The 11907-nt window shown below is 45.2% G+C and overlaps 1 protein-coding gene across 1 annotated transcript in view; it reads left to right on the top strand.

Moving 5' to 3' along the window:
* The window catches only part of GALNT16 (polypeptide N-acetylgalactosaminyltransferase 16), a 35437-nt gene that overhangs the window by 21883 nt on the left and 1647 nt on the right, over nt 1–11907 (top strand). Inside the window, exons 9-13 of the mRNA XM_010007675.1 lie at nt 1101–1227; nt 2148–2240; nt 4374–4457; nt 4873–5014; nt 6393–6509. Of these exons, the coding sequence (XP_010005977.1) occupies nt 1101–1227; nt 2148–2240; nt 4374–4457; nt 4873–5014; nt 6393–6509 (563 nt within the window). The remainder of the gene's footprint in view (nt 1–1100; nt 1228–2147; nt 2241–4373; nt 4458–4872; nt 5015–6392; nt 6510–11907) is intronic.

Raw genomic sequence — 11907 nt, 5'->3', positions numbered from 1 at the left:
TTTTTTTTTTTTTTTTTTTTTTTTTAAATTTCTAAACATCAGAGCTTCATAATTCAGGCATTGCTGGAGGGAGATCCCAGCTGAGCAAAGTTTTTGAAGTCATTAGCCTACACTATTTGAAGTCCTTTTGCTAAGGACTGCCAAACTACCCAGCTACTTTTCATTTTTCTCCTTCCTTCTTCTCTTCTTGCTGCCACATGAAATGCAAGTGAAAGGCCCCTCCTGTGTGGCAGTGATTCAACTTGCAAGGACAGACCCGTAAGCTTGAGCGAGGTCACATCTCTTCTGTGATGCCAATAAGTGTCTGTACATCAAAGATCCACGTTCTTCTAATCCTTGGACAAAATGCTGAATTTAGCTTCACAACTAGCTGGATTTCTTAAGTAGCAGGATTCTCTCTGTGTTTTTATAGTCACACTATTAAGAGTGATTTCTGTGCTCAGAGGCCTCAGTAGAGGCAACTGGTGACAAATGGTAACTCAGTCATCCACCTTTTTTTCTTTTTTTTTCTTCTTATTAACAGAGCCAAGCAGAACAAGAACAACAAGACATTGTAGCATGAATAACATGGAGGCACAAGGGAGAGGACTCTGGTCTAGACACTGACTCACGTCCTATGCTCTGATCTTGTACTCTTCTTTTTCTTAGTCTCCTAAACTCCCTTTCTTCTTCTCATTATTTTATTTACCCAGTGAATTCTTTATTTTTCGATTCATGAGCAGGGCTGGAGAGTTACAGAATTCTAACACAAGGCAGGTGTGGGGGTGATCTCAGTCTCTTGCCAAATGCCATCCTGGAGGTATGAGAGCAACCAGAAGGACCTCGTCAAAGGGAAATGTGCCTCATTGACATGTTCAGGGGACCAAAGAGAGGGGTGGGACTGGAGAAGGCTAGGAAGGCTCTGGGGCACAAGGATTTGCCTCCATTTTGACAACAGAACAGTTTTTCCACCCTCATAGCATCACTTCTCCTGGTTTTGCTGTTGCAGGCAATACATCTAGAGCAGAGGGGCAAGGTTTTCAGGGACACTACTGAAGTCGCCCTTCTTGGCAATGCTGCTAATCTGCCTGCAGCTGTGTGACTCTTGGGGTCTCTTGCAGAGCTCTCTTTCCGGGTGTGGATGTGCGGTGGCAGCTTGGAGATCGTTCCCTGCAGCCGAGTAGGACACGTCTTCAGGAAGCGCCATCCCTACGACTTCCCTGAGGGCAACGCACTGACTTACATCAAGTAGGTGTTGGGCAGTTCCTGTTGGCAGCCAGGTCACCTTGCTGTTGGGCCATGTCTAAATAAGCCTGAATTCTTTGTTGTCTTCCTGCCTGATGACAGAGGAGAACAGCTTGTGGCTGATCATCTGTTCTCAAGGGAAGGATGAGTTGCTGTTTTCTGTGAACAAAATCTGGTCCCTTCTCTGTCATTTGTATTAGTGTGTCTTGTTCTTCCTTAGTCTGCAGGGGAGCAGTACCCCAGAGAGGGACCCTGGCCTTTCATGGGTACTACCCTGTAATATGTGCCGGTGTATCAGCAGTCCATGGACATCTCTGTTGTCTCAGAGCTGCTTTAGAGTCCAGAGATCCTACTGAGCTGTATGTGCTCTGAGACAAGCCCTTAGGACAACTTCCACTGCAGAACAAATGGAAAGAGAAAAAAGATGAGACAAAGTGCTTCACATGAAGGCAGTGAAGCACTGGTGCAGGGCCCCAGAGAGGTGGTGAAATCTCCATCCTTAGAGATTTCAAAACTCAACCAGACAAGACCCTGAACAACGTGACGTAACCTGAAGCTAGCCTGCTTTGGGCAGGGGGTTGGACCAGGTGACACCTAGAGGTGCTTTCCAAGGTGGTGTTATTCTAATCTGGGGAAAGGGGTACTGTAAAACAGGATGATGGTGACAGACTAGGTGTCTCTGCAAAAGGAGCAGGGTAAACACTGGCTGTTAAAATTGTCACTTCTGAACTGAGGCATCCTTGCAAGGCTTTGTAGCCTTAACACCTTCAGTCTATATCCATCTGTACTGCTCACTGTGTTTTGTCTTTGGGATCCCACTCCCTCCAGGCAGATGGCCCTTGGGTCTGCCCACCCAGTGCCTGCTTGCTGGAAGGGCAGGTTCTCCAGCAGCACTCAACAAAGCATCTCCTACCCCCCTGCAGGAACACCAAGCGCACAGCAGAGGTGTGGATGGATGAATACAAGCAGTACTACTATGAGGCCCGGCCATCTGCCATTGGCAAGTCGTTTGGAAGGTAAGCTGCCCCGAGACCTTGGGTAGGAGAGCTCTGGTAAGCCCCTTGCTAGCACGACATCATTTTTGCATCTTCTCTGGGGCTAAGTGCAAGAAACAGAGATGCTCTGAAGTCTGGCTTGCCAGGGAAGTTGCAGCTTGAGTGTCTGGCTAACAAGGTTTGCTTTTAATTCACTTTATTTTTTCCCCCAGTAGCCCTTCATAAATCATTTGTTAGCAGAAGGCCAAAGGGATCCACAATTAAATGAAAAGGCTAGACATTTTAAGTGGATAGATAAGGATGTTTTCTAGCACAGCATGCAGCTGCTCTGGAGATGTGAGCTGTGCTGTTACTAGAGCTTGATCCAAAGTTCCTGTGTAGATGCAAACTCCTGGGGCAAGCATGGCTAGCCTGCACATGGGGTGGATTGCACTTGGTGCACTCCCCTCTTTCCTGATGAGTGAATGACTGTTTTGCCTGGTTTTTAGGGTAGGAGAGAACATGGCCAATGGTGAGACTTCTCATTTAGAAACACAGCCTGGTTGTGACTCGTCTCCAGCACCTGCTGAGCCCACTTCTGTACATAGTTGTGCTCCTTACAGCACCTTTGTTAAATCTGTCTCCAGGCCACATGGGATTTGCTGTTATGGGCTTAAGCATCCTTTGCTACCCAGAAATCAGTGATGGACACCAAAACTTGGGGTGAAGCTTGCTGTCTGTACTAACAAAACCCTAGAACTCCCAAATAAATGTAAAAAGTCCCAGGACTGATGTGTATCTGTGGGTTATATCTGTAAGTTGTATCTGCCTGTGAGCAAGTGACTGTTGCAGTAGCTTAAGGACTTTGCAAATGTGGTCAGATCTCAAATAAGTAGCTACATGCACTGTGTCATGATGCATCCCCTGCTTATGTGATGACAAGCAGGTTTGGTCTGACCCTCACGCCCAACACTTTTTTGTTCTACATTGTGCTTTATTATCATGATGCATTACATATTTTGGTACATACAGCTTTGCCTACCTAATTTATCTGTCTTTGAGCTGACGGCAGCAGCTGGGCTGGGGCCAAATAGCAAATAACCCTGCTACTTGTGAAGAAAACTGGACTATTGCATATGGGACATGAATATATTGCTAATGGGTTTAAGGGTCAAAGTCTGCAGTCTTGTTCACACAGAGTTCCTAGTGGCTTTACTGGCAGCATTGGCTGAGCCAGAGCAGAGCTGTAGGACTGGATTTCAGGAAGTTTCTTGACCTGTTGTGACAGCCCTGTGAACCAGGATTAAATCTAGATTTTAGAATACTAATACCTCTGATACCATCATGGTCAACTGGGCCTAAAATGGACCCTACTTCCCCACAATTTTGACGTGAATTTAGGTTCTAAGTACATTCTCCCATGGTATGGGCAGTAGCCTCTGTGGGCTGAGGGTGTCAAGGAACATGGGTACAGTTACAAGTCCTTCCCAAAAGACAAATGTAGTGGTATGGCTTGAAGAGGAGAGTCTTAGTGTCACTGCTTAGCAGTTTTCTTGTTCAGCCAACTAAAGATAAACAGATCAGCAGTAGGAGGACTGCTGCAGCAGAGTTACCAGGATGCTGAGTTAATTTCTCCTTATACTCCCCCTCTTTCCTAAAACTGTGTAAAAACAAATAAAGTTCTTCAGGTCTGAAACCCAACCAGGGCCTAGAGCTGCTGCTGTGTTCCCTCACCTCTAGCACACACAGATGAACTGTTTGTATATACCTGAGAACCAACCCTTTCTAGGCCTTTTCAGGAGCTGATGGTTGTGTGAGTTTCGTGGTACGGGTCTACAGAGGTACTCAAAGACAGAAATGTTTTCATGGTCCTGCAGTAGTTTTTCTGCAGTGTTTTATTTAACACTGTAAGACCTGGGCTCTGCCATCATTCTGAGCCAAAGGAGTGCAAGAATTGGTCTCTGAAGGTGTTGATGTCTTCCTTTTCTGTTTCCTGTCACTTGCTTCTCTCCTTTTCACCTCAGCTCTAGCTAGTGCTCTGAACCCAGCAGTAACTAGGTAGGAGAATGAGCAGGGGGAAAAATCTTAGTCTCCTTCAAACCTCCTGGCTCATCTTCACTGTTCCCCTCCCTCCTGTTCACTACGTTATTCTCAACAACCTGCCTGTGTCTCCAGTGTTGCAGAGCGAGTGGAGCAGCGACGCAAACTGAACTGTAAATCCTTCCAGTGGTATCTGGAGAATGTCTACCCTGAGCTCAAGTGAGTCCATTCTCAGCTCTTTCCTGTATCGGTGCCAATGAGACAGTGAATATGTGCTAGCATATATTCATAGGGAAGACTCTGGAAAAGAGGGAGGCAGAAGCAGGATAAATCAGTGTGGATATGGCTTTTTACTGGCAATGGCCTTAGAACAGACATCACGCTGAACTGCTTGGGATACGCCTAAAGCACCCTAGGCCTTCTGAAACAAAAGGGTACCAGCCCTTTGACCAAGTTCTCCTTTGACTTTTGCCTCCTCCAGGCATTTCCAGGGGATAGCCAGCATGGCATTGTTAATTTTTTGACAAATAAAGGAGGCTGTTTCAGTAAGGGGCCAGTTATGCCCTTGTAAGTGTGTGCACGCTTTGGCCATTTCTGTGTTCAAAGTGACATGCAACTGTCATTTTATTTCAAGGGTTCCTGAAAAGGAGCTCATTCCAGGAATAATTAGACAAGGAGGAAACTGCCTGGAGTCTCAACCACAGGATACCACAGGGAATATATTGACTGGCATGGGAATCTGTAAAGGAACAGTGAACAATCCACCTGTCACTCAGGTAATGAAGACTTTGGTACTTTGTCCCTATTTCTGCTCTTTTTATTACCTGTAAATGAAAAGGTATCTCTGGCCTTGTTGGGTTTGTACAGAGGTGAACGAAGGAAGAATTTGGCGCTGTTAATGATATTAATGGTAAGCAGAAAAGGAAGCTGTGCCCAACTCTTAGAGCTCTGTTGGCTCAACAGACCCAGCAATCGGGCAGAGTAGGAAGTTTTTCATTGCTCAAAGGCAACAGGTAGTGCTTGAATGCTGAGGGGTGTGATTAGCCTGTGCAGTAGGCATGTGACCAGGGCTTGAGTCATGTAGCTGTTCTCACTCAGACTGTTGCTAGGGTGTGCTCTGCTTCATCATCCAACCCGTGTGAACCGGTCCTGGAGTGTGCTTGGCTAGTACTCTCGCATGTGGGTAAGAGATTTTCCCAGGGTCAGAAATGTTCCTTGATCTGTCAGTTCAGCAGTAGCTGCAGATGGCTTGAATCGTGCTGCTTTACAGCTGAGTTTCAGTTTAAAGCTCAAATAGAGTTTAAATAGCCAAAGCCCCAGCTGATATAATTTGGTGCAGCTCTGCTAGCTGCAGTGGAGCTGTGCTGGTTTATACCAGCTGAGGATTTGCACTCAGCATCTTCTTTTGGTGACTGAAAGCAGCAGGGAACCAACTTGAGAAAGTTAAGGGTCACAGCAGGATATTTTATGCCAGAAAATATATACTCACATCTGTTAGCTGTTGGAAACCAGTTTACAGCCAGCATTCAACATGCCATTTAATCTGACTCATTGTTCCATGTCATAACCATTTGAAATCTCTGAAACTTACTGCATATTGTATTGCTTCCTTGTGTAATACCTAATAATAATAGTTGATTGGGTTGGGTATCCATCTAGTGAGGGAGGAAAAAAATGAAGTAGCTTGTGCTTGATGTGTGCTGGTGATATATGTTAGCACATGGACGTGCTTGCATGTGTTTTGCTTCACTTGACAGTCTATAGGTCCCAGAAACCCATTACAGAACATGTCTGCTGTGTAAAATATGCAGAAGCAGCTGCACATCATGTAAATCAAGAGTCAGGATCCTCCCTGCTGTGTAGGCCTAAATCTATAAAGCTGCAAAGCAGGGAGTGGGAAGGGATCCAGGCTTAATCAGACAGTTCAGATGGTCAGGAGAGCCAGCTGCAGGCTTTAAAATAGTCATGATGCACCAGGCCTAAGTGTAGACTTTTGATCATGTGAAGACTTCTGCCACAGTCTTCCCAGGGTGCCTTTAGAAAGAGTTGAACAGATAACACAAGCTTTTGAAATACCTGATAGAAAAAAACTCTTTCTCCCTCCCTGATCACTATTATGATCCTAATGGAACCTTCTTTTTTCTTATGCCAAAGGAGTGGGTATTCAGTGACCCTCTAATTAGGCAGCAGGACAAGTGTCTTTCTGTTACCTCCTTCTCTACTGGCTCTCAAATCACTCTGGAAGCCTGCAATCAAAAAGACGGCAGACAGGTAGGTGGCTGCACCCGGTTTTAATCCCTCTGTTGCCACATACCAGTGTTCCCACATCAGTGCAGCCTGCAGGAGCAAACCTAGTACTGTCAAAGCATATCAAACTCCCTTCCATGTTCTGCATCTCCTTCTCTGGTCTGTTTTGTGAGCTCAGATGTATGAGGCTGCCTACAACCAAAGCAGGAGCACAGACCACACTGGTGTGGGATATCTGCTCTGCCTGCACCCTCAGCAGCCTGATTAGCTCCAGCTCAGTAGCCCCGCAGCCTTTCTCCTTGGGTACATTGATGTTCAGCTGCATCAGTGCAAAGATGGAGCACAGCATCCGAGAGTAGACAAGCAGCAAATGCTTTGAGGTACCCAAGGGAAGGGTGGTGTGTGCTATCATTTGTTTGCTTATTAAGATGTGAAAGAACCGTGTTCTTTGTGCTGTCTTTGAACATGTTAACAGACCTTTAAAACTGCTTGTGTGCAACTCATTTGAGGAATACTAACTGACATAAAGCACTGTATGTTCCACCCATACTGCTCCCTGAGGAAAAACACATGGCAGCAGTGTTCCCAACAAAACACAGTGTTCCCAACAAAATGCTGCTTCCAAGATGCCCATCCCTGATCTGTCAGGACACATAAGTCATCTTGCCTTACAGCACAAGGTAAGAAATGGTCTCTGCAATGACCAGGGTGCCCTCACAGAGATGTGATGTACCTTCTTATCAGAACTGGGCAGAACACAACAGTTCACAACGCGGCATTTGAAGACAGTGCATGGGACTTGTTTCGTCCCTAGTTCTTGTCCTTCCAAGACACCAAGACAGAGTACATTTTATGTCATCTAAGGTTATGCTGGCTCTGTGTTCTCTGACACATCTATTGTTTTGGTAGCCCAAAGGTAAGAGATGGCTCAGCTTGTTGCTACCCCTCAGCAGCATCCTCTGTTGTCAGTACTTTTTAATGCTATATGAGTCTCCAAATTTAGTTCTTCCTGAAAGAAAGCACAAAAAGCCCATTTATGGAAAGCCTGTGTAGACTTTGGGGGTTGGTTAATGCAGAAACGTCTTGAAGAACTGTCACTGTGAATACCCTGGGAAAACTCTTGAGTTTGGATTAGCTTTGCAAGGTTATTCCAGGTGAGCTGTGCTCGCCTGCTCCTTTATTTTGTTGGTAATCACTCATCCCCTGGCTGTGTAATTAGGTCACTTAGCTTCCCCTTAGGTGCCTTGCAGCATTTTTCTCCCTGGCAGCAGAGAGGACTCCAGCAGCTGCCAAAATCAGCTTTCCCCTCCTCCCCTGTCATGGAAGGATAAAGGTTCCTTGAAAGGGGGTGGAGTGCAAGCCCTATTAGCCAGAAGAGGGATTGATCCACACCAATACAAGCAGGCTCGTTCTGCTGCTGGAATACAATTTATGGAGCCTTGATGTGTTGATTATATACAGGGTCATTATAAAGACATGCACACACACTTAAGGATGTGAGCTGTTGTTTTCCATTACCTTATGTGAGCAAACTGCACTTAAATCAAGGACTTGACCTAGCAGATGATTTAGCCAACTGACTGTAAGTAAGGATTTTGTTTAAGCATTTCAAATAACTAGAGACTGATTTGAATCACAGCTGCCATTCTAAACTGCCTTGCAGCTGAAAGGATGAGGTGAGTGAAGTGCATTTGAATTTTTAATCTGACTTTAAATGCTCTGAAATGTTGAGGTTTTTTGGAAGTCCCAAACTCCCACTTCAGATTTCTACTTATAAAGCCAGTTCTACTTGCAATGCTCAAGTTGGCTGTGTTGTTATGGTCCCTTCCTCCCATAAACAAAATAGGAATCATTGTTACTACTGAAATTGGATTTTAATTAGCTCAAAGTCAGTAATCTTTGCAATCTATCCCAGTCTTTCTTCATCTCTTTTCTAGAAGGACCACCTGCATCTAATGCAATGTTTTCTGCTTACTTTGGGAATTGATTCGTTCTCTGTCAGGTCCTAGCTAGTGTGGAAAGTGAAAGTAGCAACTTTTAATGCAGTCATCTGAGAGGATGTCTGGCATGCTTTTGGCAACAGAGCAAGACAGAGACGGAGTCTTGTTCTTCCTGGGTTGACAGCTTGCAGAAACCCCCACCTAGGATGTCACCCAAGCCCAGCTTCTGTTATTTGGGAGGATGAGTTTCAAGGAGATGGTCACTGCTGTAGAAACTTTAGAAGTGCAAAGTGAAAGAGCAAAGCTGGAGGGAACAAACTCCCTCAGTTGCCTTCCAATTTGCCTGTTTCCCATGGGTACTCACAGCCCAAAGAATGAGTGCTGGGGGAAGAGCAGTGTTTTCAAGCAACGCATGGGTGTAGCCACTCCTTAGTTCAAGTGGGCTTCTCAGGAAGTCAGTGGGGCTGAATGGAAGTTAAGACCAGGAGGTTGACCTACTTCAGAGAGGTGGATGTGGCAAGGAGGAGCCCCAGGTAGGTGTTCTGAGTGTAAGGGGTTGAGCTGGGGCAACGTGCATCACACATACAATATCTTAACAGGAGGCAGGGGCATGATAAAAGCCCAGCTTTGAACATCTCTGGCATCACTGTCCTCAGATGTCTGTGGTCAAAGTATTTGGGTTTTTCTGGATCTAGGCTTCATGCCTATCAATGATGCAAAAGCAAGATTTCTGACAAAAGATGAGGTAAGTGATGGCTTCATATTTTAGTGTCATCAGAGCAGACTGATTAGATCCTTATACCAAACAGCTCCTAAGGTTGCTTTCCGCTTTCAAACATACTGAATCTGTGCCCATGCCACACAGCTGTTGTGCATTAAGTGTGTCTCCACAAGGCAGACAATTTTTTTGTTATTTTTGAGTGCCAGCAACAGTCCATCTAACATATATGTAATAATACATGGCTTTAAAGTATTATGAGCTGTACCTAGAGTGTTACTTCAAAAGAAGTCTAGAACTTTGCAAGTAGGAGGATACGAAACAATGGTCAAAATCTAGATGGGTTTTGGTTCTGTCAGACTATTCTCCCTTGGGTTGAAAGAAGCCAGGAACAAAATCTATTTGGCACCATGATCCCATTGATCATTCAACAACAACAGCTGGCACTGCTAGCAGAAGACCAGCCAAGAGCTATTCTGCATAATCAGAACTAGTTTTCAAACCAGATGGATGTTATCCATAATGTTATTTGGAGAACAGCAATTTTTAGTTGAATGCACAATAAATTATTGCCTTTAGCTTTAGTTTTGGCTCTGCCTGACAATGGGAGTGGTGTTTTAATTTGTATTATAGGGAGGACAAATAGAAGGCAAAGTGAGAGTCAGTGAAACATGAGAATGAAAAGGAGGAACACTAGCACAGTATTTCCCAACAGAACAAGAACCATGCTGAGAAATCCTATTAAACAGCCATATTTCATTAAAATGTGCTGAAGAAATGTGACCCCCAGCCCGAAAATGAGAACACTGAGTTTTCTTGTGAGAAAAACAGCATTTGAAGTCCTGTGTGCCTTTGGACATCATTAGGAACTTTTTCTCACCTTGCTTCTCAGTGTATCATATCACCCAAAGTGCAGACAAATGCAACTTTATATATAGACTAGAAAAGAGAGAGAGTGAAAACAGGTCTGTTCTGGAAGCACCTGAACTTTTTATTATCCTGAAAAATTACACTGGTGTAAACACTTTCAGCTCTTCTATATATTGGGTGGAAGAGGACAGGCTGTTTCTGACTTTTCTCTTAGTGATTGCACATGGAGTGCTTCTATCCAGTCACCTCCAAGTCCTGTACAATTATAAAGATGGAAAGAGACTTTTACAGAAGGGTGGGGAAATTTTTTGGTTGACAACAGGGAAGAGAATCAAGACATTATTTAATAGAAAAAAAAATGGATTCTTATTTTTCCATCTCCACTCCAAACCTGCTGTGACCAGTAAATGTATTATCTCCATCTGCACAAGAAAGGAGACCAAGGGAGATTTTCAAGCCAGAATTTTTCAGACTGTGCAATGCTTCCAAAAGATCTCCCAAAAGCTTTCCTTCAAAGCACAAGCCAGTTGTAATGTCTGGCTGTAAGAGAGGGGAGGACTCCTTGTAATGTTTGGCTGTGTATGCAGGAGGTATCTGCTCTGTTTGTTTGTTTTTCCTAAGGATTGGCATCATCCTTGTCATTTAAAAGTTAGCTGTCCAGACTTCCCTCATGGTCTGTGGAGAATGCTGGGCCCTCCCAGAAGGTGCTTGTACCTTGGACCCCTCCATAAATATGTTACCAGGTGACTAGTTTGTAGACTAAATTGCCCAGCTCTGAGGTGGCTGATGGTGAGAGATGAGCATCCTATCTCCTGTTTCCACCCATTCCTAGTGCTCACCCTCCTCAAGGGTTTGAGATATGATGTGTCCCTACAGGGTTAGGTGTTGGGCTGTCCTTGGTAATCCTGTGGTCTGGCAGTCAAGAATAGGGGGTCTTGTGAAAGGCTCAGGTGAAGACAGGGGAGTTGCTCTGGTATCTCATGGAGGGCAGCACAGTACAGTGTCTGACCAGAAAGGATGGGATCCATCATTCTGAAAATACTACTTCCAAATGAGATGAGGAGCCCTAGTTTGGCTTTAATTGTCAGTACACTTCATAATGGCTCCACGCATGGCACCAGATCAGCCTTATATTCAACTCTGCCACCTTTTCAGCATTTCTCCTCCCCATTCACCATCCTTGCCCTACTTTCTGTTGAACATAGGGATCCAGAGTGATTTATAACACTGGGCTTTCAGGCTGTGTGATTCACTGAGAAGCTGATTGGTTTGATGTAGTTTATTAGCAAGAGAAAATGTGCTCTGGTGAGCTCTGGTGTGCTGCTGTATATGTTGCTGTCCTGCTGCGTGTGTTGCTGTAGACTCTCCCTACAGACATCACAGGGACACCTGCTCAGCATGGAGAGATGACATGACAGTGGGTCTCTGATCTGAGGAATAATATGAGCAAGACTCCCAGTGGTGCTAGTTATCTCCTGAACAGCTAGGGGGAAGAAAAACAGTGTCTCTTGGTAATTGCCCTTGCCCTCCATCTCAAGTCTCCTGAGAGCACACTCTTCTACAGCAGGCTCTGCTGGTGTGAGAGAGATGGCTGGCAGGCATTCTCTAGCACATGCACAGAGGGACGCAAAGGAGGAGGCTGGAAAATCACATATACAGAGAGGCATGGTGAGGGTGGAGGGTAAGGAAGAGTTTCCCTTCGCACAGTAGATGTGCTTTGAAGAATTCAAGAGGTGCTTCACTCAGGTGTCTGTGACCCTGGGAAACAGCAGCGAGAGACTGATGTGCAGAGATCACACCAGAGCCGGGTGTCTCAGGGACCCACGTAGGCATTGGGATGCAGCAGCTGGTGAGGGCACTGCAGCCACAGCCAGCCTTGTGTCTTCCTCTCCAC

Source organism: Chaetura pelagica, unplaced genomic scaffold (assembly GCF_000747805.2).
Source record: "Chaetura pelagica isolate M959 unplaced genomic scaffold, ChaPel_1.0 scaffold70, whole genome shotgun sequence".
In the NCBI taxonomy this organism is placed as follows: domain Eukaryota; kingdom Metazoa; phylum Chordata; class Aves; order Apodiformes; family Apodidae; genus Chaetura; species Chaetura pelagica.
This window is presented reverse-complemented; position numbering and strand designations above follow the sequence as displayed.